Source organism: Eleutherodactylus coqui, chromosome 4 (genome assembly GCF_035609145.1).
Source record: "Eleutherodactylus coqui strain aEleCoq1 chromosome 4, aEleCoq1.hap1, whole genome shotgun sequence".
In the NCBI taxonomy this organism is placed as follows: domain Eukaryota; kingdom Metazoa; phylum Chordata; class Amphibia; order Anura; family Eleutherodactylidae; genus Eleutherodactylus; species Eleutherodactylus coqui.
The window spans coordinates 255,878,194-255,902,673 of NC_089840.1; the positions used below are offsets into that span (position 1 = coordinate 255,878,194).

The 24,480-nt window shown below is 44.6% G+C and overlaps 1 protein-coding gene across 1 annotated transcript in view; it reads right to left on the minus strand.

Moving 5' to 3' along the window:
• Positions 1-3,904: 3,904 nt before the first annotated feature.
• The window catches only part of ADAM12 (ADAM metallopeptidase domain 12), a 465,263-nt gene continuing 444,687 nt past the window's right edge, over positions 3,905-24,480 (minus strand). Inside the window, exons 22-23 of the mRNA XM_066601144.1 lie at positions 15,890-16,020; positions 3,905-5,524 (exon numbers count right to left, since the gene is read on the minus strand). Coding sequence (XP_066457241.1) covers positions 5,467-5,524; positions 15,890-16,020 — 189 coding nt within the window. The 3' untranslated portion in view covers positions 3,905-5,466. The remainder of the gene's footprint in view (positions 5,525-15,889; positions 16,021-24,480) is intronic.

Sequence of the window (24,480 nt, forward strand, 5' to 3'; positions counted from 1 at the left end):
TGAGCACATAAATCCGGTATGTCCTGATCTGGTGATGCAGGTACAATATCCTGAGTCACGCCATAAAGGCACCTGTCTAGGGGCAACTAAACCTCACTTGGGTGATATTTGTGCGGTGACCTTCCAGAATGCAACTGATAGCCAGCTTTGGAGTGAGATGTAAGGTAAGTACACATCTGTTAGGAATATATAAAGATATTTCAGTAGTTTAAAGGGGTTATCCAGCCCCCAAAAATTGAGAGCCACTCACAATGCTAAAAGTGGTCATACCCCCTTCACCCAGTCCCCACCACTCTCGTAAATATGGTGCCTAGTTGCTTGCTGCTTTCCACCTTCTGCTGCAGCAGCAACGACAACGCAACAGTAGAACATGTGATCCCTATAGCTAATGACCGGCCTGAAGTGAGCAAGTGATTGGCTACCGAGGTCACATGTCCCTATTATTAGTGATCTAATCGCTGCAGCAGGTGATCCGGCACTGTTGGAATAGGAGTGGTGGTATGGCATCAGTTGAGATGAGTAGAACTACTTTTTTTTTTTACTTCAAGGTGGTAGCAGATTTCCAATTTTTTCGTTGGGCCGCATAACCCCTTTAAATCTCACCTGGTGTCCTTTTCTGCTAAAGGAAACCTGTCATCAGTTTTGAAACTCTTAACCCTTTCCAGTCCACTGTCTGATGTCTTCCTACATCCTGATTGAAGCTTGTACAGCTCCAATGTCAGAAGACGTCCAACAGGGTATTCTTACCATCTATTGCCAGCCACTCTGCTGTCAGAGCCTCTCTGGCGCGCACACACTGGCTTTAGCCAGCAGATGGCACCGTTGTGTAACAGCAAAAAGAGAAAGCCTTTTAGGAAACCCTGAATCCAAAATTGGATTGGATAGGGTTAAACCTCCATCACTGTTAATACAATGCTGTAATGCACATTCCACAGTTAATTTGTTAGTCATCCTGGGCAAAACATACCTTTGCAATGAAGGTTTTTAAATTTCCCATGCCGCATGCAAATTTACCGGCACAGTCTGGTGACCGGGCCACACCGTCTGTGCTGGCCTGTGTACCACCCTGAACACCGCCATTCTCTGCTACATTAATGTGGAGACATCCTGTACGTCGCCATCGCTTCGATCAAACTTATGCATGCGCCATGAGCTCTGGGATCAGCAAATGGGCAGCTAATCTGTCCCTGTTGCAGGCAGATTCATCAGACTCAACTGCGCAAGCGTTTGGTCCTATGATCAGCGGTGGTGCATGAGGTGCCGCATCACTCTAGCAGACAGGGTCAGTGTTTAGGGAGACATGCAGGTCAGTGCAGACGGTCAGTCCACCAGAGATGGTCAAGCCCCGCCCACTGGACTGCTCGCCAGTCATTTCCATGCGGATTACGAAATTTAAAAACCTTCATTACAAAGGTATGCTTTGTCTAGTTGAACAATGGTAATGTGCATTACATTGTTTTAACGGTATGGAGGGTTTAAGGGTTCCAAAATTGATGACCGGTTACCTATTAAAAGGGTTTTCCCACTAAATGCATTTGCGGAGTATCCACAGGGAGATGTCTAGAGAGGTGGCTTGCGGACAGATGGTATGCCTTGTTGTTTGCACATACGAATCTACACAGCCTCCTATACAGTACAGCCAGAACAAAGTTTCCAGTTAAAGGGGTTGTATAATGGTAATCTACTATCATTTGGATAAGCCATCGATACTAGTTCAGCAGGGGTTTTCTACCTGGGACCCCCAATAATCAGCAGTTCACCAGGCCAGTGTGCTTGTGAACTGACTTGATTTCTGCAGTAAGCAGACAGCTCTATTCTCACTGCAGTGGCCAGAGTTGGTATTACACATTTATATGTAATACCATGGGAACTTTACCTGTAATGCCAAGCCTGGCCACTACAGTGAGAACAGAGTTGTCTGCTTCCTGCAGTGCATTAGCACACCAACCCAGCAAACAGCTGCTCAGTGGTGGTCCTGAACAAGAGACCTCTGCCAACCTACTACTGATAACATGTCTACAGCTGGACTATCCCATTTAAGATCTGACTTTAGGCATAAAGTCCTACACGTTTTCCTTAATTTCATGCTACATGGTACCATTCCCAATAAGGCTGTCATGGAGGATTTATGGTAATGGTAACTTCTATGTCTTCACGGTCCTTGTTTGAGAATACTAATGTAATTTTTGAAGGGACAATGACCTTTCTGGACAAACTATAGTGTAAACCAGGGCGGTAATATGGTAGTATTAGGGGCGTAACTATAGGGGGTGCAGGGGATGCGGTTGCACCCGGGCCCAGGAGCCTTAGGGGGCCCATAAGGCCTCTCTTCTCCATATAAGGAGCCCAGTACTATGAAAAAAGCATTATAGTTGGGGGCCCTGTTACAGGTTTTGCATTGGGGCCTAGAAGTTTCAAGTTATGTCTCTGTGCAGCATGGTTTAGGTATGGGTACGGGTACAAATACAGATAGAGGGGGGGCCCCAGCAAACGTTTTGCATCAGGGCCCCTGAGCCTTTAGTTACGCCCCTGGGTAGTATCCATTGTTGATGGAGACTTTTACCTCCAACACTTTAACATGTGACTCAGAATGAGGAGTTTCCATAACCTGTTCTCAATGATGAGGTGGTCCGTCACACCACATCCGTAGGCCCTCCATGTGCTGCCATATGGTGCATTCTCCATTAGATTGGTGAAGCATGCCATGATTTCTTATAAATTCTCACAGAATCTGGGAAAACAATAGCAATATGTGGCTCTGTATAATACAGTATGGGCCCATAATGGTATATGGATGTCATATTATGGATCTGTACAATGCAGAGCTGTATCACAGCTGTGTCTATGAACTCTTAGAATGAGAACTAATTCACATATATCAAGGAAAGACTGCGAAGAAGAGACTGATGTTCGTAAGGCGTTTCAGAAACAGCTGTCACCTGCTTGTCTTACACCAATGCTTCATTATTTACATATGTACCTGGTGCATTATGCAAACTGCGTACAATTATAAGCTAAGATCCTGTTAAGTGAAGGCGTCGGGATCAAAGTCAACCATGACAAGCGAGCTTAGGACTGACATCCAGGTGGCGGATGCAGATCAGTCGTTCCACGCACTTATTTCTCTATGTCTCCTTGGGTTCTGTTCCTTGGCTGTAAGGAGATGGGACATAAGTGTCGTGGCAGTAGCACCATAGTGTGCATCCACTGATGCATTGTGTCCACATGACTTGGCGTTATTATACCGTCATGTACAGGGACCAAACCCACCTGAATATTATTTAGCACCTTTTTTGTGTCCTAGTTTTCGGTCTGTACTCCCTCTTATGAAGAGCAGGTATTCTTTTGGCTTATTAAATCCAACTATTCTCTTAACGCGACCCTTCAGTTTCTGCCTCCGTACAGGAGGGAGAGGGAAATCTACTACCTGCCATTGTTGTTCTCTGCCGCCCCTCCGATTTCCCAGAATGGCCATAACTACTTAATGTGCAGAGAGCAAATGTAGTGCATTGATAGTGTAAAGGCCCATTTACATGCAAACAATCTTTCAAACGATTGAAATATTGACAGTTTTAGCGATCGTTTTGCATAAAGTGTCAATGGACACTAATATCCATTAACACTTTATTAGCTTGATTTGCGTGTAAAAGTGTCTCCAGGATCTGTTTGCAGAGCCCAGCGTGTGGGCTAAGCTCTAGACACAGCTCCATTGTTCTCGCACAGGCTGTCGGCAGAATACAATGTAATTACCGACCCCCGTGCAGGCACAGTGTGCGTTCCCTGCTATCTCTATCCGGCTGAATGATGTATTTTAAGCTCACTCTTCGGGTGAACGATGATTTTTAAGGTGAACGATGGCAGTGTTTACACGCAACCATTATCATTCATATGCCATTGCTTGTTTGAATGAATTTCTAGCGATAATCGTTGCGTGTAAATGGGCCTTGACACTAACCTTGCACTGTGTGAATTAGTTAGTCTGAAGATTGTCAGCCATCTTGGACAGCTGACAACGGGACCTAGAATCAGCAGATTGGAGGGGAGTCAGAGAAGTATAATTGCAGGTAATATACTCCCATCCGGTTCTGGTACAGAATTCTGTCTGAAAACCGGAAGGTCACTTTGAAGGGGTTGTACCAAATTTTCACTTATTCCCTATTTACAGGATAGTAGATAAGTGTCTGATGGGTTCAGGTCCGACTGCTGGGACTCCACCGATCACTATTTTGGGGGTCCCGTTTTTCGATGCATCGTTCAAGTCTATGGGACTACCAGAGCTAGCCGAGTACAGCGCCCTGCTATCTCTGACAGTCCCATAAGGATCAATGGAATGGCAGTGCACATCTGTAACTGCAACTCTATTCATACCTGGAAACTTGGGACCCCCAATCCCGTGATTGGTGGGAACCCCTGTGATCAAAAACGTATCCTCTATGCATAGGATAGTTGAGGAGTTGTTATGGTGGGACAACCCCTCTAAAATGGTTGGCCCACTAGAGTAAGTTATCCCATATCCACAGAATAAAGTATAACGTACTTATTGGTGGAGGTCCAACCACTAATCTGAGAACTGTTGTCTGGAGTGTCCCTGAATGAATGGAGTGTCAGTCGCACATGCTTGTTGCTACTCCATTAATTTCAATGGGACTGCCAGAGATACTGGAGCGCTTGAACTCTGCTACCTCCAGAAGTCCAATTAAAATGAGTGTTTTTGGTAGCGTGCATGTGTGACTGCTCCTCCATTTATTCAGGGACACCCTAGACGACTGATCTCAAGATTGGTGGGGTTCTCAGCAGTCAGACCCCCACTAATCAGTAGGTTAACCCCTAGCCTTTAGGTAAGCGACAACCCCTTTAAAGCTTAGATGTACTGACAATACTAAATAGACCCTCTACCAATAGTCAGTGCAGATACATTCACTGCCATAGCAATTATGGAATATGCAGCGCCACAACTGGAACTAAAGTATATTAAATATAGAGCGTAGATATATTGTAACATACAGCAATATACATGTCTCTACCAAATGCTTTATTGACTAAATGCTCACTGTAAATAGATGCTAAAAATGGTAAAAAGAGTGCAGATTTTACAAGTAAAACCTCCAGTTATGAGTGTGCTTATTGATGCATACGTCTGGAAACTCCTCCCATACGGTATACGAGAAAATCGTTAAATACTTCAAGTGCACTAGACGTTATAAAAAATATTTCCCTTTGGAAAGTCATCTTTGGTTAAATATACCTAGCGCAATGCACCGCACTGTACTAAATATTCCACATAAATTAATAATTTACAAGTACCTGAGCAAGTACATACAGCATAGCACCAACGGCGACAGCTCAGTCCTTTGTAGGATACATCTCTTACAGTTTTAGGAAATTAGTAAATGTTCAGTTGACTCGGTAAACAGACTCCAACTCGTGTCAGAGCGTAGTGCAAACTTCACACAAGGCCTCGATTCTTCACTTCAGGTGGGTCGGCTTAAAGATGGGTCGATGTGGTGGGACCTTGGGGGCGGGTCTGAAACCAAAGAGAGTAGTTCATTATTTAGTGCATTGAATGGCCTGAAAGGTTTGGAGCAAGATAGAACAGATGGGTCTATAGTTACACACCGCCTACAGTCATGAGGAAAACTAAGTACACCCTCTTTGACTTCTATGGACATAATAAAAACACATCCGGTCCTTTCGAAGGTCTTAAAATTAGGTAAATTCAACCTCAGATGAAGAACAACGCATGACAAATTACACCATGTCATTATTTAACAAAAACTAGGCCAGAATGCAGAAGCAATGTGTGAAAAACTAAATACACCCCATGAATAAATAGCTTTACTAGCAATAACTAGAAGTAAGCATTTTCTGTATGACTATCAGTTTGGGCTAAAATTCCCCCAGAACAGTGTGACACTCTTCTTTGTTGGCATTCATCTATGCACAGCGCTCCTAAGGTGCCACCACAGCATTTCAATTGGGTTGAGGTCTGGACTTTGACTGAGCCATTGCAACACCTTGATTCTTTCTCTTTCAGCCATTCTGATGTAGAGTTGCTGGCCTGCTTGGGATTATTGTCCTGTTGGATTACCCAGTTTCGGACAAGCTTTAGCTTTTGGATAGATGGCCTTACGTTTGACTCTATAATACTTTGGTATACAGAGGAGTTCATGGGTGCTGGGCGTTATAGCCAAACATCTTCACTTTTGTTACTGTTTGTCCAAAGGATATTTTCCCAGAAGTCTTGTGGTTTGTTCACATGTAACTCTGGAAATTTGAGTCGTACAGCCATGTTCTTTTTAGAAAGAAGAGGCTTTTTATCCTTGCAACCCTTCCAATCAAGCTATCCTTATTCAGTCTTGTTCTAATTGTGCTGTTATGAACATTTTACAAGCTAACTTAGGCCTTTAGAATCTGAGATGTAGCTATTGTGCTTTTGGCAACTTCTCTGAGCATTGCACGGTCTGACCTTGGGGTGAATTTGCTGGGACATCTACTTCTGTGAAGATTGCCAACTGTCTTGAATGTTTTCCCTTTGCGAATAATCTTTCTCACTGTAGAATGATGGACTCAAAATTGTTTGGAAATGGCATTATACCTTTTCCCAGATTAATGGGCAGATTCTCTACAATCATTACTGATGTCTTTCCTCATTTGTATTGTGTTAAGACATGCCTGAATGCTCCAGACCAGCAAACTGGCAAAATGTCTGCTTTGATAGAGGTGGTCACACTTGCTAATGATCTGTTAATCAAGGACATTTCATTAGCAGCACTTGGCTGCTACTTACCCTCTTAATTCCTATGGAAGCACATACAGGTTTTTTTTTTTTGCAGCTTTTAAAGTCAAAACTAGGTACGCATTAAAAAAAAGTAGTATCTTCACTGTATACTTTGTTCCATTTTATGATCCATACCTGATTTTGGGTTCTAAAACTGCCTAAAAAACCTGCACATGTGCACATACCCTAAGGGTGTGCTTAGGGACCTTTCACACAGGACTGAATGGGCCGCATGATGCACCGTAAACGACCTGCGGATTTTGATGTGGAATTGAAAATTGCTTAAAAACCTGCCTGCAATTCCACATTCATAGTTATTCCTGCAGATTTCGGTGCGGTATGCCGCAGCTGCCATTTTGACTGCATCCTGCAGCGTATTTCCGTCCCATGTGAAAGGTCCCTTAATTTTTCACACACTGTTCTGCCTAGCTTTTGTTAAATAAATATATGACAACACATGACAAATACATAATATTCTAAAGTGCTATTAATGTGCAAATATATGGAACACCTAATACTCTGCTTCCTAATTATGAAAGTACTTTAAAATCAATGGTAGCTGCTTTCTCATCTTGGCGCCCCCAAATCTCACAATGCACATTGCAAACTAATAGAACTAAACTCATAGACCCCGTTGGGAGAAAGCTGCTTCCATTGATTTTTAAAACACTTTCATAATTAGGAAATACTGTATCAGGTGATGTATATATTAGCACATTAATACCACTCTAGGATATTATGTATTTTTTTTATATCCGTCATATATTGTCACTTTTTGCACTTACTCGCTTAACTTTTTTCACATTGTGTATAATTTTTATATGAATTGAGATGCATGTTATATAAATTATGTATGTATCGTTATTAAGTCGTTTATTGGGTATTGATCACTTGTTTGTACATTTTGTCCAAAAAATCCAGCCCCAGGATGCTAGGCGGGAAACAAATCGCAGGATGTTGTATCTTTCTGCAATATCGCCCATTACTTCCAAAGGGGTCGGCAGCAGCATTGAAAGCAATGGGAGAACTCCCAATGCCTCTACCGCAGCTGTGACAGCCACGGCAGTGATGCGATGCTGTCTTCACATGAAAACAACTCGCATCCACGGGGTCTTCACATGGTGGCGAGTGTGATACCGGGCTGTGAATCACAACATCCTGGTATTGCTCTCACCAGTGTGAAGGAGCCCCAAGAGTCAGAAGCTGTATCATGTCTCCTTAAGGAGAGCACCCAAAAAGTGTGCGGGGACACCCAGGAGGTGAGTGGGTCAGGAGATGGTGTAGTCTCTCCACAAGAAGAGCACCCAGATGCGGTGTGGGGACACTTAAAAGCTAAGTAAAGAGACTAATAAGGCAATGCTCCTCTGGGAAATTTATGCAAATCAGAAGGATGGAAAAATACCTCTACAGCGCCATCTATTGGATGGCAGCATTCCTTCAATTCAAAGGAAGGTGGAGTAGTTGCCTATTATGCATAGACAGAGGTGGGCTGCTGAGGCTGGCTATGTGTAGTGCACCATATGACTGCCACCGTATATGGGGACATAGGGCTAGTGTAGTAGGATCTGTTGTGCATGCCACCTTGTAACTGAGGAATTCTCAAAGGTAGGACGAACAAATTAGAAGTTGGTGCCTAACTTTTATCTATCTGCAAGCTGGGAGTTGTATGTTGCTGTTGCTGTGTGTAATGTCATCCACCACGGTGTAGGATCCATCTCCCCGGGATAGGTGACAGCCTGATCGCTAGTCGCTTTGGTAAATCTTGTACAGTAGTTCTACTTTCAATCACTTTCTGTTCCGTCACCGCGGCTCTGTCATAGTTGTCAGCAGATCTGAAAGTGGCGGAACGTCAGCTGGTCCGAGCAGCGCTAGGTAGGATCGAGGGGGTGATTGACCATCTGGAAATATTGGCACTTACGCCGCTGATGATGAGATTATGAGGCCATAATAAGAATTTACATGCTGTATCAAGCTTTATTAGTAAATAACTTCCCCTGTCCTTCCGGTTCTCAAAATTACTGAACCGGTATCTCTGGCGAATGGAGGAAAATAATGTGGATTATAACAATAACCATTCTCATATCCATTCTCAGAATGTATTACAAACTCCTCAGTCCAGTCATTAGTTTTCTAATTGGGGCGCACAGGTACAATATTGTCGCATGTTTATCAGTTCTGGAAAGGAGAGACAGAAGGAGTCCGGTCATCTCATCGGAACGTTTGGCATCAACATTCATTTTCTTCTTGGGTTAATGAATTCATCATTGACGCGGGACATGAGGCAAGTTTATACATACCTGGATGGCCACCTTATTAGAGATCCTGGCCCTTTCACAATTGGGGCTTCCCTTGATGGAAATTAGGGCTGTGACCTATTGCAAATTGCCACGAGCGGGAAATTGATTGTGTTTTTCTGCTCGTGGAGAAGAAATCGCAACATGCTGCGATTCTGAGTGGGCTAGGTACAGACTGCTTCCATTAAGGTCCATAGAAAGCTGTCTGTCCCGCAGCACTTCCGCGGAAGTATCGTATAATCCGCGTCATCGCAGAGCGCCAGAGCCTACTGTGCAAGCACGACGGAATGCCGTACGACACGTCCACAGCGCTCACACTGGATAGGTACGTAGGGGTCACCGGCGGGCACCGGGTTAAACTCCGCTGCAGGAATCCCGCATGCAGGGCCTGACCTGCCCATTTCCAGGAGGCTTAAGATGAGAAATGTCAATCAACGTGCGGGACTTCCAACAAGGCCTGGTCATCGGTGCTAGACTAGCCAGAGCCAGGATTTAACTGCCAACTTGGTGGGCTTTCCTCATGTAATGGTGCGGAGAGTATATGGAGAATGGTGTGATCGAGGAAAAACATGCGGCGAATTGGAATCCTATGGAAGGCAACAACTCATGGGGTCAGAGGAGGATGTCCGGAATCATTCAGGTCCAGGGTCCTACAGCCAAATAAATGCGTAACGAATATGGCTGTCTGAATGTGGCTAAAGCCATGCACTCCTTCCTGCAAACCCTACTCCCCTGCAGATTGCATTCTATGCATTGAGCAGCTGAAATTTGCCATACAAGTCCTCAGCTTTTCTGCAAGGTAATAAGCCATGTACTGCAACCGTTTCGAAAATCTCCTGCATCTCCATTCTGCGTGGATACAAGTTAGACAGCCTCCTCCAAGTATATTGTAGTGGGAACGACTGCGGATTCACCCAGCAGAATCCACACTGCAAACCTGCAGCCCCTCCGCCCCATGTGAACACCACCTCAATGCTTCCATTCTTCCAAACTATTCAGCAATTGTCTCCATCCGGCAAATCTAAAGCTTCTCATCAATTTCTTTTTTACTGCACAACGGTGCACTTCTTAAGTATTTACCACTTTGCGAAAAGCCTTTTCTGTACATGTTTTGGGGAAAGATAATGAAGTTTTCACTTGTACTGAAAATCTGTCTTTAATTCATTGTAGGTGTTGTACTGGAGCCGTGGGAACGCTGTGTGTACTACTGAATAAACAGCCTCCACAGTGCAAAGACCACACACTGTAATAAATCTAACAGCCCCGGGATCCTCATAAAGCAAGGAATCTGAAGGAGCGCATTCGGTTTTTGCAGTCTTTTCTGTTCGTTTCTTCTGTCTTAGATCACCAATGTAATGGACTTGTGCAATGAGAAGGACACTAATGAACAGACTCGGAGTCCGGGGCTCTCCTAGCCGCATCATCCACGACCAGAAGGAAAATATACTGTCCTCTCGTCCAATAAAGCATGTAATTATCGCAGAGCCGAACTGTTCTCACAATGTGCAGTATAAGCCTGTAGATGGCAAATCTATTCCATCATGTTGGATACTTGATACAAAACTCCTTCCGTGCACAACCCGGGCCATTATCAGCACTTGTCTTCTGAGTGATGGCGGTTTTCACGGACGGACGTACCATAGAGGTAGACTAAAGTGGCCGAGTGGTCCTTGATGTGTACGTGGCAGTATGATATACGCTTGGGCCGAATGCGTATTTGCATCACGGAATCTGCAAATACTGTCCAGAAACGCGCTATTGAAAATTGCTTTTCCCTGTCCATGGGCGGAAATCAATTGCGATTTTCCGCTTGCAGAGGAAAATTCGCAGCATGTTGTAGTCAATGGAAGCCGTCCGATTGCCGACTCTTCCACAATCATCATTGCGGAAAGGCGGTGGAATCCGTGTCCTCGTCTAGCAACGGCGCGGCATAATCGGTACTACGCATGTGCGCCGGCCGGCACACCTACAATACAGATTATGAAGAATCTGGACAGGTACGCTGCGGGATCCCGCATGCAGAATCCGATCCGTCTGTGTGCATTCGGCCTTAACCAGTCATTGACGGCAAAATGTGGCAGCCAAGAAAGCTTTATAACTTCACTATTATGATGTAGCCAAAGTCTGCGTATTAAAGAGGCTTTCTGGCACTAAGCGCATGACGACCCATCGTCAGGATCAGTCACCGATAGTGGATAGGTGGGAGTACATCACTTGGAATCCCCACTGATCAGCTGATTGAAGCGACAATGGCGCTCGGGTGAGTGAAGAATGGGACAGAACAGCTTTCAGGCCATGTGAAGAATGAATGTGACGTCACTGCCCTGAGAAGAGGCCACGTCGCTCATTGGAGAACAGCGACACTATCAATCATGTGATCGTCAGGGATCCCAAGTGGTGGACTCCCACGATCAACTATTGAGGTCATCAATAAATTATTCAACTTCAAGGGTTTTTGTAATGTAATTACCTTCAGTATCTATCTCTCCATAGTATTTATCTCTGTCAGCCAGGTGAATGTGGATCCACCTTGCACTACACCAGTTTGGCTTTGGCCTATCTGGGGAGGCAGCAACTGAGGAACCCCAATTTTTACCTTTGACACATCCAAGTGGGATACAGCCTTTACTGCGGTGTCCCCAAGCCGTTACTTGTACAAATAGTCCTAGTGGTGCGGCTGTTGACACTGCGCATGGACAAAGTGTGGTACCTGAAGATGTGTACTGATAGTAGTAGTTAGACTGGCGGAGGTCAGGGCTGGTGGCACAGATGCAGAAACTAGGTCTAGACATATAGTCAGGGCAGACAGTGAGCCATATTGTAGTTCAGTAAGCAGAGCCGAGGTCAGGGAGCACAGAAGTCAGAGTAGTTGAGACTCAGGCAGTAGTCAAAAACTGGAATGCACACAAATAGGGGCTTTGTCACAAAAGGCTACAAGAGACCAAATTACTTAGGCATCCTCCATAAGGGGAAAATGACAGAAATAAGAGGAAGTAGCAGGTGGTTGGTGGAGGGATGTCTGCGCTGACCTATTAATAGGCTGGACAGAAGTTTGGATGTGCCCTATGGGCAGAATGCAAAGTGGAAGCAGAGGCTCAGCGGTGTGGAGCATGACAAAGGGTGGGCTGCAGGGAACGGTGGTGACCGATTACAGTAGAGAAGTGAGCCGTGGCAGTAGCGCACTTTGATACTATAATATCTACCATATCTGTCGTATTTATTGCATCTGTATGCAATAACTATTGTTTCTATAGTATGTCTCTATTTTCTATCTATCCACATTATTTATCTGCTGAATTTTCTCTATATTGATATATCAAATCTATCTTCAGTATCTCCCTATAGTATTTATCAATCAAATCTATCTACAGCATCGGGCTCTAGTACTGATTGTATCTATCTGCAGTATTTATATTACTATAGTGTATATATATCTACAGTATCTGACTACAGTTTTATCTGTTTCTTATCTATCTAATCTACAATATTTATCTGCAGTATCAATCAAAAGACTAATGACCACTTGTCCGTGAGTGAGTGAGTTACATGCTCTGCCCCTGATCACATGACGATGAATGCATCACAGGTCCTTCATCCCAGCCAGGATTTCACCTCAGCGAGCAACTGAATCACTAGAGTTAAAGAAACACTGGTACTATAAATAATACTAATAACTAGTCAAAATACTTATGACCACTTGTCCGTCCGTGAGTGAGTTACATACTCCACTCCACAATCACATGACTGTGACGTCATCACGGGTTCTATTCCATAGCAACTGAGGCTGCGTGGTTTTTTTTAATGGAATGCATAACTTACTCAGGATGACTGCCAGATGAAGGACCTTTTGATGACGTCACTGTCATGTGATTATGGGTGGAGCATGTAACTCACTCCGGATGTTCAGGGACGGAGCAACAGTGAGTTGCATGCTCCACCCCTGATCTCATGACTGTGACATCATCAAAGATCTTTCATCCTGAGTGAGTTACATGTTCCGCCCCTGATCACATGACGGTGACATCATCAAAGGTTCTGTAAACACATGGCTGCAGTCCGGCTAGGTGTTCTTTTGTATTCCATAGCAGCTGAGGCCACAGGGGTATTGTAGGGGATGGAATACTAACGAACACCTACAGTAGCCGTGTGCTTACAGGACCTGTCATGATGTCACTGTCATGTGATCATTTAAGAAGAATGAAGAATTTAAGTAGCAGAGGTGTATGTAATGTACATGTAGCAGTGCTGTGTGTGTGTGATGTGCATGTAGCAAAGCAGTGTGGCACATTTCACCACCAGAAACACTTGTACTATATAATCAAACTACTAACAACCACTTGTTAGTTAGTATGTGAGTGCTTCTCATGCTCCACCCCTAGTGTTGTCATCACTTTGCCCCCCTCCACCTCCTGACCTCCCCGGTGATGTCTTCGAAGCTCCTACAACATATATAAAACAAAGGGCCTGACCAACAGAAGAACAACACTGTTAGGGCTTTTGAAAAGGGGAGGACAAAAATAACAAAATGAGAATACAATTAAGCCATTGTAATCTCAGATATAACTCAGCGGTCCTGACAGAAGACACCAACCTACCGTTACCACAGAGATCTGGTGAGCTAAAGGACCTGACCTGATGTCACTACTGTGGGAGGAGCCAAGTTGTGTTTATCTTGTGTGGGAATCAAGATGGCTGTAGTAGAGCTGTGTGTGTAATGTGTGGGAATCCTAATGGATGTACCATGAAGCAGAGCTGTGTGTGTGATGTGTGGGGTCAGGATGGATGTAGTAGAGCTGTGTGTGTGATGCATGGGGATCATAATGGATGTACCATGTAGCAGAGCTGTGTGTGTATGAATCAGGATGTAGAAAAGCTATGTGTGTCATGTGATGTGTGTGTGTGATGTGTGGAGTCAGGATGGATGTACCAAGTCGTAGAGCTGTGTGTGTAATGTGTGGGGTTAGGATGGGTGGAGTAGAGCTGTGTGTGATGTGTGGGGGGTCAGGATGGATGTAGTAGAGCTGTGTATGTAATGTGTGGGAATCAGGATGGATGTAGTAGAGCTGTGTGATATGTGGGGTCAGGATGGCTGTAGTAGAGCTGTGTGTGTGATGTGTGGGAATCCTGATGGATATACCATGTAGCAGAGCTGTGTGTGTGATGTGTGGTGTCAGGATGGATGTAGTAGAGCTGTGTGTGTGATGCATGGGGATCATAATGGATGTACCATGTACCAGAGCTGTGTGTGTGTGAATCAGGATGTAGCAAAGCTGTGTGTGTCATGTGCTGTGTGTGTGATGTGTGGAGTCAGGATGGATGTAGTAGAGTTGTGTGTGTGATGTGTGGTGATCATAATTGATGTACCATGTAGTAGAGCTGTGTGTGTAATGTGTGGGGTTAGGATGGGTGGAGTAGAGCTGTGTGTGATGTGTGGTGGGTAGGATGGATGTAGTAGAGCTGTGTGTGTAACGTGGGGGAATCAGGATGGATGCAGTAGAGCTGTGTGATATGTGGGGTCAAGATGGATGTAGTAGAGCTGTGTGTGTGATGTTTGGGAATCATAATGGATGTACCATGTAGCACAGCTGTGTGGCGTATTGCGCCACCAGAAATACTGGCACTATAATGTCCTAATAATTACTAGTCATATCTATAGTATCTGCCTTCATTATTCATCTATCACCTGTATTTATCTTTCTATAGTATTTATCTATTAAATCTCTATATAGTATTCATTAGATCTACAATATTCAGCTGCAGTATTTATGTCTATAGTATTTACTCCATCTCTAACCTACAGTATCTATCTATCTATCTATCCATCTCATATCTATCCATATCATATCTATCTATCCATCCATCTCATATCTATCCATCCATCTCATATCTATCCATCCATCCATCTCATATCTATCCATCCATCCATCCATCTATCCATCTCATATCTATCTATCTATTTATCTATCCATCTCATATCTATCTATCTATCTATCTATCTATCTATCTATCTATCTATCTATCTATCTATCTATCTATCTATCTATCTATCTATCTATCTATCTATCTATCTATCTATCTATCTATCTATCCATCTCATATCTATCTATCTATCTATCATCTATCTATCTATCTATCTATCTATCTATCTATCTATCTATCTATCTATCATCTATCTATCTATCTATCTATCTATCTATCTATCTTATCTACAGTATTTATCTATCTATCATATCTATAGTGATAGTGTTTATCTATATCTACGGTGTCCATCTATTCTGCACTCTCCATTTAAAGCTGTGCCCATAAGCTCTGCCCCCCTCAGGCTTTCCTGTAGTACCCGCTATGTACATGTGTGTATCTATAAGCCCCCTGAATGCTGCCATTTGTCTCGGACTGAATTGCTGTTTCTTTCTCGGCTTCTTGTATTCTGTTCCCTCGGTCTCCCTGTGGCGCGACATCAATTCACTAGAAATCTCTTTTTATTTTCTTTCCCCTGTTACACAACACAACTGAAAAAGGGACTCTGAACGGTGACATTTGGAAGCTGCCCTTTCACCTGTAAACATCCACCTTTGCGGGGTGCGCGGCGGATCGGGGGCCGTCGCTGATGATATTTCAGATTTGTTGTAACAGCTAAGGGCAACTACAAGTCACAACTGTTTCTGATCCAACTCATTTACAGTCCAGTTCCTCTGCTGCCTGAAGCGCTCAACTTTACAAAAATGTGAGGTGCATAGAATAAAACCTCATTTCTTGTTCTGCCGGAATTAACCGGCGCAGTGCCAGCAAGGTAGAGCATGCAGCAAGTACAGCTTACCTGACTGGAGTAATTTGAGGCATGACTGCTTGGTGGTGATACACGGAGCTGGAGGCACCATCCAACCGGTTACTCTTATTCAAAGGATCGGCCGGCAGTGGTTTCTGTGGGGGGCTGGGGATGGACGGCCCCTGGGAAGAAAGCACAAGTCATTGAAACTTTGTTGGAATAAACATTTGAAGAAGCAGAATGAGATCTTGGCTACTGTAACTTTATATGGAAACGCTGAAATTCAATTGTGGTTTTCCGTAATTTGGATGCTTAGGGGGTCAGTAAAACAAAAAGCAATGACCTCTCGGTCTGTGGAAACCTGGCCGTCCTGGACTGACAATTGGATTTTCCACAATATTTCCATCACTTTTCATACTGGGGCGTAGCACGGTGTCCAGCTTGCTGCCAGGGAGATAGGGCATCAGAGTGCCACTTTCCCTTGGTATTCAGTGTGGTTTAACATGATAGCATTTCATTAGCTTTACTGATGATTGGCGAAGTTCTGTCTGCCAGGACCCCGATTATCCTTAAAGGGGTATTCCGGAGACTTCAAACTGCTTCACAACCACTCTGTCCTTCCTGTCCAGCACCAACCAGGAAGGACAAAGTAGTTGTGAAGCAACTTTAAGACTCCGGAATACCCCTTTAGGGCTCCCACACACTTGTGTATTTTTAACGCTGCGTTAACAATCTGTGCGGATTGTCTGCCCGCGGCTCCTAATCCCAGGATTAGCCAGCAAAGTGGATGAGATTTTGCAAAAATCTCGTCCACACGCTGCAGACAAACTGTGCGGAAATTAAAGACGCAGCATGTCAATTCTTTTTTTTTTTCCGCAGTGGCCTCTCTCCTCTCTATAGGGAGAGATGGCCGCAGCGGAAATGCAGGTGGCAAAGCCGCTCCAAAACCGCAGCTGCGGTTGTCCAGCGGTATTTTTAGTGCGGCCAATCCGTGAGAAATCCGTCCTGTGTCAACCCAGCCTAAGGCTGAAATCAGTTGCAGATCAACGGCTGAATTGGAGTCAAAATCCCAGTGGTGCAGATTTTGACTTGGTTTTTGATGCAGCTGAGGATTTTGGTGCGGATCTGTGTAAACGCACCCTTAAACGGGTGGTCTGGTTACCAGCCAGCTTCCCCCTATAACACCAGCTGTGTTCACATAACAAAATCGGCTGTACTCACCCCTCCTCTTCAGACACGGTCCAGCACTGCAGCCCCACTGTCGTCCTGGTGTTTGTTGTTGAAGATGATGTCATTGGATATCTGCTGCAGCCAATCAGAGGCCGCAGTGTTACTGTTCAGAACACCCAGGATATGATGTCAGGAGAATGGGCGGTGATGCTGTAGCCTCTGATTGGCTGCAGCAATCATGTGATATCCGATGCCATCATCTTCAACAACAAATACTGAGAGGACGGCAGACGACGGGTAACTACAGCTGATTTTGTTATTTTTGCAAAGTTGATGTTATAGAGGAAAGTTTTGTTTGGTAACCAAACGATTTAAAGGGCTTATCCAAAACTTTTACTATTAATGATCGCTGGATTTCAACACGTCTGATATTTTCGTTCTCGGGGAACGTAAGCTGGTGCTTAAGGTGTCTAGCAGTGACTTAAGACCCTACTAGGGCCGATAGCCATTTGACAAGTGCAGACCAATGAAAATATCATCGTTATTGACAATACATCCCCCGCTAATCAGCTGATTGACAAGGCCACGTTGCTCAGGAGAGCATGATGGCCTCTTCTCAGGCCTGTAAAGTCATGTTTATCGGTCACATGGCCCGGGAGCAGCTCAGTCTCATTCAAATGAATGGAACTGAACTGCAATACCAGACACGACCACTATGAAATGTACGGCACTGTGCCTGGTATGCAGTGAACGGATAGTGGCGCGTACCTGACTGCTGCACCCACTTTAATCATCTGATCGTTGGAGGTCCTGAGAAGTGGATAATCAGTGATCTGATATTGATAACCCATCTTGAGGGCAGGTCATCAATTTCTTAGTACCAGAAAACCCTTTTGAAATAACAATAGTTTTTTGATAGCTTACAATAACTTATTGCAGAATGTTATCATAGCCATGTTAAAGTTAGCTATGTCTGTATAGGTGTAACATAGGTAATATAATGTGCTATATGGCTCTCGCTGGTGAGAATCTGATCATGTAGGTGAAAATATTAAAGGGATCATACAGGATTGGAAGAAATATGGCTGCTTTATTCCAAAAACTGCTCTGCACCTGTTAATGGGTTGTTTCTGGTATTATAGCTCTGCCCCATTCAAGTATATGAAGCTGACCTGCAATACTATACACAACCTGTGAACAGGTGTGGTGCTGTTTCTGCAACCCTGAACAAACCCTTTGAAGGGTTATTCCTAAAACTGACTTTTATCACCTATCCAAAGGAGAGGTGATAAAAATCTGATTGTTGTAGTCTAATTGCTGAAACACCCACTCATCCCAAGAACTGGGGTCTCGTGTCTCCCTCTTCTTATCATCCCATCACTACTGCCACCTCTCTGCGATCCCACTCTGATGTGAGAAGATTGGATAGGGTGGTCATCTGATGCGCCGGTGCCACTTCATTCATCTTCAGGGTCGGACTGAGCGAGTACAAGCGCTCAGCTATCTCCGTCAGTCCGACTGAAGATGAATGAAGTGGCACGGCGCATCTGTGACCACCTATCCAATCTTCTCATCAGAGTGGGATCGCAGAGAGGTGGCAGTAGTGATGGGGGGGGGGGGGAGGAGGGGGGGACACAAGACCCCTGTGTAGTGGTCCAGAGGGTCCTCCAGAATAGTCACACAATCATTGTCCTGTCACACCTGCCTTTGTGTTTCCAGTAACCTTCTAAGTTCAAATAGAGAGAGAGTGTGTTGAAGAGGAAATTGTGTTTACAAGTGAATCAACTGTACTGCATAACAGTTTGCTCTGCTATCATTCTGCAAGACTGCCACTGATAAGTGTACCGTGTTTCAACTACTTTAAATACTGAAGTAAACTGTGCACTTCCGGTTTGCTAACAAAACACCAGGATTACCAGGATTCGTGTCAAATTATTTCCCGCCATTGACTACTGTAGTCCCAGAGGGAGTGCTGGCGTCACGTGACAAACCACCATTCATCTTAACAGTAAAATTGTGTTCATTTTGTGCCACTGTGCTGCGACCGAGTAGGACACCTTTGTTGCCGTTGTCGGGAGAGATTGCAGAGCCACCCGTGACATCCATATTGCAATCCCTGTCATCTCTCCCACTTTAGTGCGTCTCGCTAGGACACTGTACCTGTTCTTGAAATCAGTGGAGGTCTCAGTGATGAGACCCCACCAATCAGATTTTTATTACCTATCCCATGGATAGGTGATAAATGGCAAATTTGGAAATAACCGTTTAATATTCTCACAAGTTTTCACCTACTTGATACATTTTTCACAGCTAGGGCCAATATGGCTCATCCAACCCTAAAATTTAGAAAAGGGGGTCTACTTCTTTTTTCCCCCAGACACAGCGCCACCCTTGTGCATGGATTCTCTCTGGTATTGCACTGTCTATGTGATTTTTGTGAACTTTCTGTGCTTTCTAGTACTTTCTATCAGTGTAAAATATAGAAGGATAAATCATTTACTCCCTGTATGTGAACGAAATGAATAAATGAATCGAGTGCAGGATTCTCCTCTCGACCGCCCAAGGCTTGGACCTGACTATAACAAGCCAGCTCCACACTGAAATGGTTCTTTTGAAGATCTCGCCAGGCGTCTTACAAGACATCATCGTCTTTCTTTCACTCTAGAACACTTTGCAGTCATCTGTTTAGGAGCCGCAATATGAAACATGTGGCTCATCAAATATTGAGGCGCTGTGAATCTATCATGCTTAGGATGGAAGGAGCAGCATCTGGAGCTTCTACACCACTGCCTGCTTAGCCCCACTTCACATTTAACCCTCTCAAAAAAGAGTAAGATGCACTTTTTAAAAACTTTGGACATGTCAAAAGTTTTGATCAGTGGAGGTCCAAGTGCTTAGACCCTACTGATTACTCAAATGAAGGGGCTAATGCCCCCCTATGGTTATCTTCATTGCTTATCGACGCCTCCCGGCAGCTGAGGACAGATGCATAGACTTCTCTAGACATTTATGTCTCCGTCTTCAGCTGCCAAGAAGAGCAGTGGAAGGAAGGGGCGCAGTGCTTGGGTGAATGCTACAGCAATCAGCGGGGGTCTCAGCATCCGAAACCCCATTGATCAAAGCTTTTAACATGTCAGAAATCTCTAAAAAGTGCAGTTACTCTTTAAAGTGAACCTGTCATCACTTTTGAGCCCCATAAACTATATTATGGGGCTCAAAGGGGAGGAAACGAGAAGTCCAGGGAGCGGTGTTTCATGCTCACTGGGTGACCAGTTCCAGCACACACGGCTCTCTGTATGCATCTACATTCATCTCTAGTGTTACTGAAGGAGTGGTGCGGTGGACGCACATGTGCACTAAAACTCCCAGCAGTTAGAACCCACTAATCAGATATTTATCCCCTACACCTCTATCCTGTGGATAGAGAATACGTTCTTTTCGTGGGACCACCCTTTCAGGCTACGCCCTCCTGCGGAATATTTAGCTCCATAATCTGCACTGCCGTGTGGAGTTTGGTGCAGAACTCAGGGACGGCATATTCCGCAAAGCGACCCTTTAATCTGCACCACTTACGTATGGATTTGACCATTGTGCATTTGCTGTGCATTCACTGCGGATGTTCCACTGTGGAAAGCCCGCAGCCAATACGGAGTATGTGAAACACCCTTCAGCTCTCAAACCATACAACTTCTGCAAACTCTACTTTTCCTTACATACCTAAAGCTCCTAGCTGAAAGAAGAATCTTTTCCATTTACTGGCAACATATTGATACAAAAAGTAAACTAAAAGTATTCTCAACTTTTTATTATACATTGCAAAGTGGGAAACCAAAAAACAGCACCCCCCCTTGTCCACAGGTTGTGTTTGGTATTGCAGCTCAGTTCCACTGAAATCAATAGAAGTTGAGCTGCAACACACGAGCAAGGATGGGGCTGTTTTTTTTTGGAAGAAAGCAGCCAATTAATATGAGTTTGTGACAAAACCTAACCTTAGCCTGAACCTCCGTATTTCCTGCACTTCAATTAGCAGAACAATGCCGGTTAAGACAGTACAGGAGGTTATTATTGTAAATAGTCTCTAGTTCACATTTACAGATCTGAGTGTTTAAAGCCGGCAAGCTCAGTGGGTCGAGCGGTAATGTAGCGCTTCCACTTAATGTACTGCGTGAGCGGCTCAGAACAGTTGTTTAATGTGTTCAGCTCTCCAGGCGAGCAATCAAGAAAACAGGTACCAAAACCACAACTACAAGCGGCAGCGAGGAGACCATGGAAACTGCTGCCGGCTGAGTGTAGTACTGCCGTTGGGCTGGGCTTATCATTTATGTAAAAGACATGGTAATTACGCTGCAAAGGTAAAGAAAGCACCAATTCTCCCCATAAAATTGGCATTTGGCAGTGAATAAGTGTGGAAATAGGATGTTCTTCTCTGTGTTATAGGTGATATAATGTACTCCCCTCTGTGAAATACAAGGATATTGAAGTCATCAAGAAGTTCCAGGAGTGTGGAGGAAGCAGGAGGCGGCAATTTCTGAGCAGCACAGATGAACACTAATCTTACATTACTAAAATATGCTTTGTGGTTCTCTGAATACATATAGATTGGGATAGTATCCTATAAAGAACATTGGGGGGGGGGGGGGGGGGTATATACTGCCCTAGCAAAAGTGAATGGACAACTGAGCAAGAATCAAAAGTAGCATTTATTGACATATGATGATACTCAGTGGGGCTCCTTTAGCCCTATCGACATTAGATGCTGCCCGTGGCATATTTCTGCTAACGTCTGATACACTTCACCTGGTATTTCCCTCCATTCATTCTGCAAACGTCTGGCGAGTTCTCTCAGAGAAGATGCATTGGCCGTGCTCCAATGGCACAAGGACAGTTGAGCAATGGAAAAACTTTTTTTATGGAGTGATGAATCACATTACTCCATCTTCCCATCCCAATTGGATGTACCTGGCTGTGGAGGAACCTGGGGAACGCCTTTTATCTGAATGTGTTCTGCCAACAGTTAAGTGTGGCGAAGGTTCAGTTATGGTCTGGGGATGTTGGTGGAACATGGAGGTGTACCTTGCCATGGTACTGTTGTATCTTGTCTCCACCAGAAGGATGGGTAGAGACAAGCTGCACGCCTAGAACCAACACCCACAACTTGACTGGCTGGGTCGGAGAATGGGTTTCCATTATGTCCCCCCCCACCTTGTCGCGCCACTGACCCTACGGCAGCTCCCCTTCTGCCCTTACCAGCCTCTGCACTAGATTGCGCTGGAGCAGGGACGGGAGAAGAAGGCAGAACGCCGGGGGCAGTGACACTCTACCGCTCTCCCTTGTTCCCTTCTTGGCTACAGTGCTGTCAGTCTCCTCAGTGCCGTTACATATTGCAAGCATTATGCGATGCCGGCGAGAAGACTGACAGTGGGTGACCAACTTCACTGGAGCAGAGACGGGAGAAGGCAGAGCGCCGGGGGCAGTGACAGCAGTGGAATGCAGCAGAGGGTGGTGGTGGTGGGGGGATTACATCACCGACCCCGGCAGGGAGGCAGGGAAGGCCGCCAGGGGAAGTATCACTGCAGACCTAGGAGCCCACAACGGTGCCGGCTTGAGGGGTTGCCACCCAGGCATATTAACAGCAGGGGAATGCAATGGATGATGATGATGATGAGGAGGAGTAGGGGGGGGGGGGAGTTTACACTGCCAAAGCTAGAAGGTAAAAGGTCTTCGGGGCAATTATGACAGTGGAGCTAGGAGCACAGACCAGCGGATTCTCCGGCCCAGCCAATTAAGTTGTGGGCGTTGGTTGTGGGCTTGCAGCTTGTCTTCACCCATTCGTCTAGTGGAGACAAGATACAACCGTACCCCTTGCCATGTTGCTGAATATGGCAATACTCTGGGAATGATCAGCCATGCTTCCAACAAGAAAACGCACCATGTCACAAATCCAACAATGTTTGACATTTGTTTGAGGATATAGAGGCTCCAACTTGAACCCTACTGAACATCTTTGGGACAAACTGGAACATCGGGTCAGAAAATATGAACACCGTCCATCTTCTTTGGAAGAACTCCCCAGATGTTGCCGGATAAATGGAGGGAAAGACCAGCTGAAGTATATAAGACGTTAGAAGACAGTTTGCCATGGGGAGTATCCATCCAATGTCATTAGAACCAAATGAGCCCCAATAAGTATTAACATATGGAATTAAATACCACTTCTGATTTTGCTCAGGTGTCCAATTACTTTTAGTAGAATAGTGTAAAGGTGGTCACACTAGATATATTCATGTGAACTGAGCTGTGCTACAGTACCATGCTCAACCACACGTATGTAAGGAGCTCTGCCTAAACAATGAAAGCGCCCCACAAGTGCTGTAACCCCCTCATGCGGCCGAGTGGCGGTGGCAGCTGGACAACACTGATCATACAACTATGGCCTTTTCCAAGGACAGTAAGTGAAATAAAAGTCTTGGAAAAATCCTTAAAGGGGTTGTACCAAAAATAACTTGTATCGCCTATTTACAGAATAAAGCATGTCTCGTTAAAAAAATGTTTTCAGAGTATTCAGAGTCATGACTTTTTTATTTTTCTATCTACGGAGCTGAAAAGAATGAGAACTTTGCTTGTAATACCAAGCCTGGCCACTGCAATGGGAACGGAGCTGTCTGCTTCCTGCCTGAGCGTACTGCCCAATGAACAGCTGATCAGGGGAGGTCCTGGATGGCAGACCCTCACTGATCTCCTCTGGGTCGGCTATCTAACGGATAGGCCATCAATAGCTTGCAGCTAGATAATATTTGACTTGATGAATGTACTGTATACATTAATCCTTACGGAGCCTCAAACAGCGTGCAGCGTCCAGAAAGCGGATTTGTGCTTTTTGATACATAACTATTCATACATTTAGGTTTCATGTCCAGCAGTAAATTCCTGCAGAATATATCTAGCAGCTATAAAATATTTCTATTGTACTTGTGGGACTATTACATGAGATACTGCCTTTTGATCAGTTAAGGCGTTTTTGAGAGAAGCGGTAATTGAAATGAAGGATTGTACGATTTCCAAGCTCTTCTTTCCATTTCGCTCCTTTTCTAGCAATGTGTTCGTATTCGCTTTGTCCGCTCCAGCTATTGTCATAAACAGTGTAATCACCGGCTTCCTGCATGATAAGACTCTACAAACATATTTTGCTTATCTGTAATTGTTTGGAGACGGAATATTAGATACATAAAAAGGATGTATTACATACTTAGAAAGTCTCTAAACATGACAAGATGGAAAAGAAAATGTCAATCTGTTTGTAGAAGCGCAGCTTCACCGATGGGAACGCTGCCACTTGGCAACCAAGCCACTCACTGCCCGGGAAGAAGTGTTCTGATTGTGGGTACTTAGCAGCAAATGGACTCCTACTGAGCGTTACCAGGAACCAGCCTTGGTTGGTAAATGATATTGTGCTAGAGATGACTGTACATCAC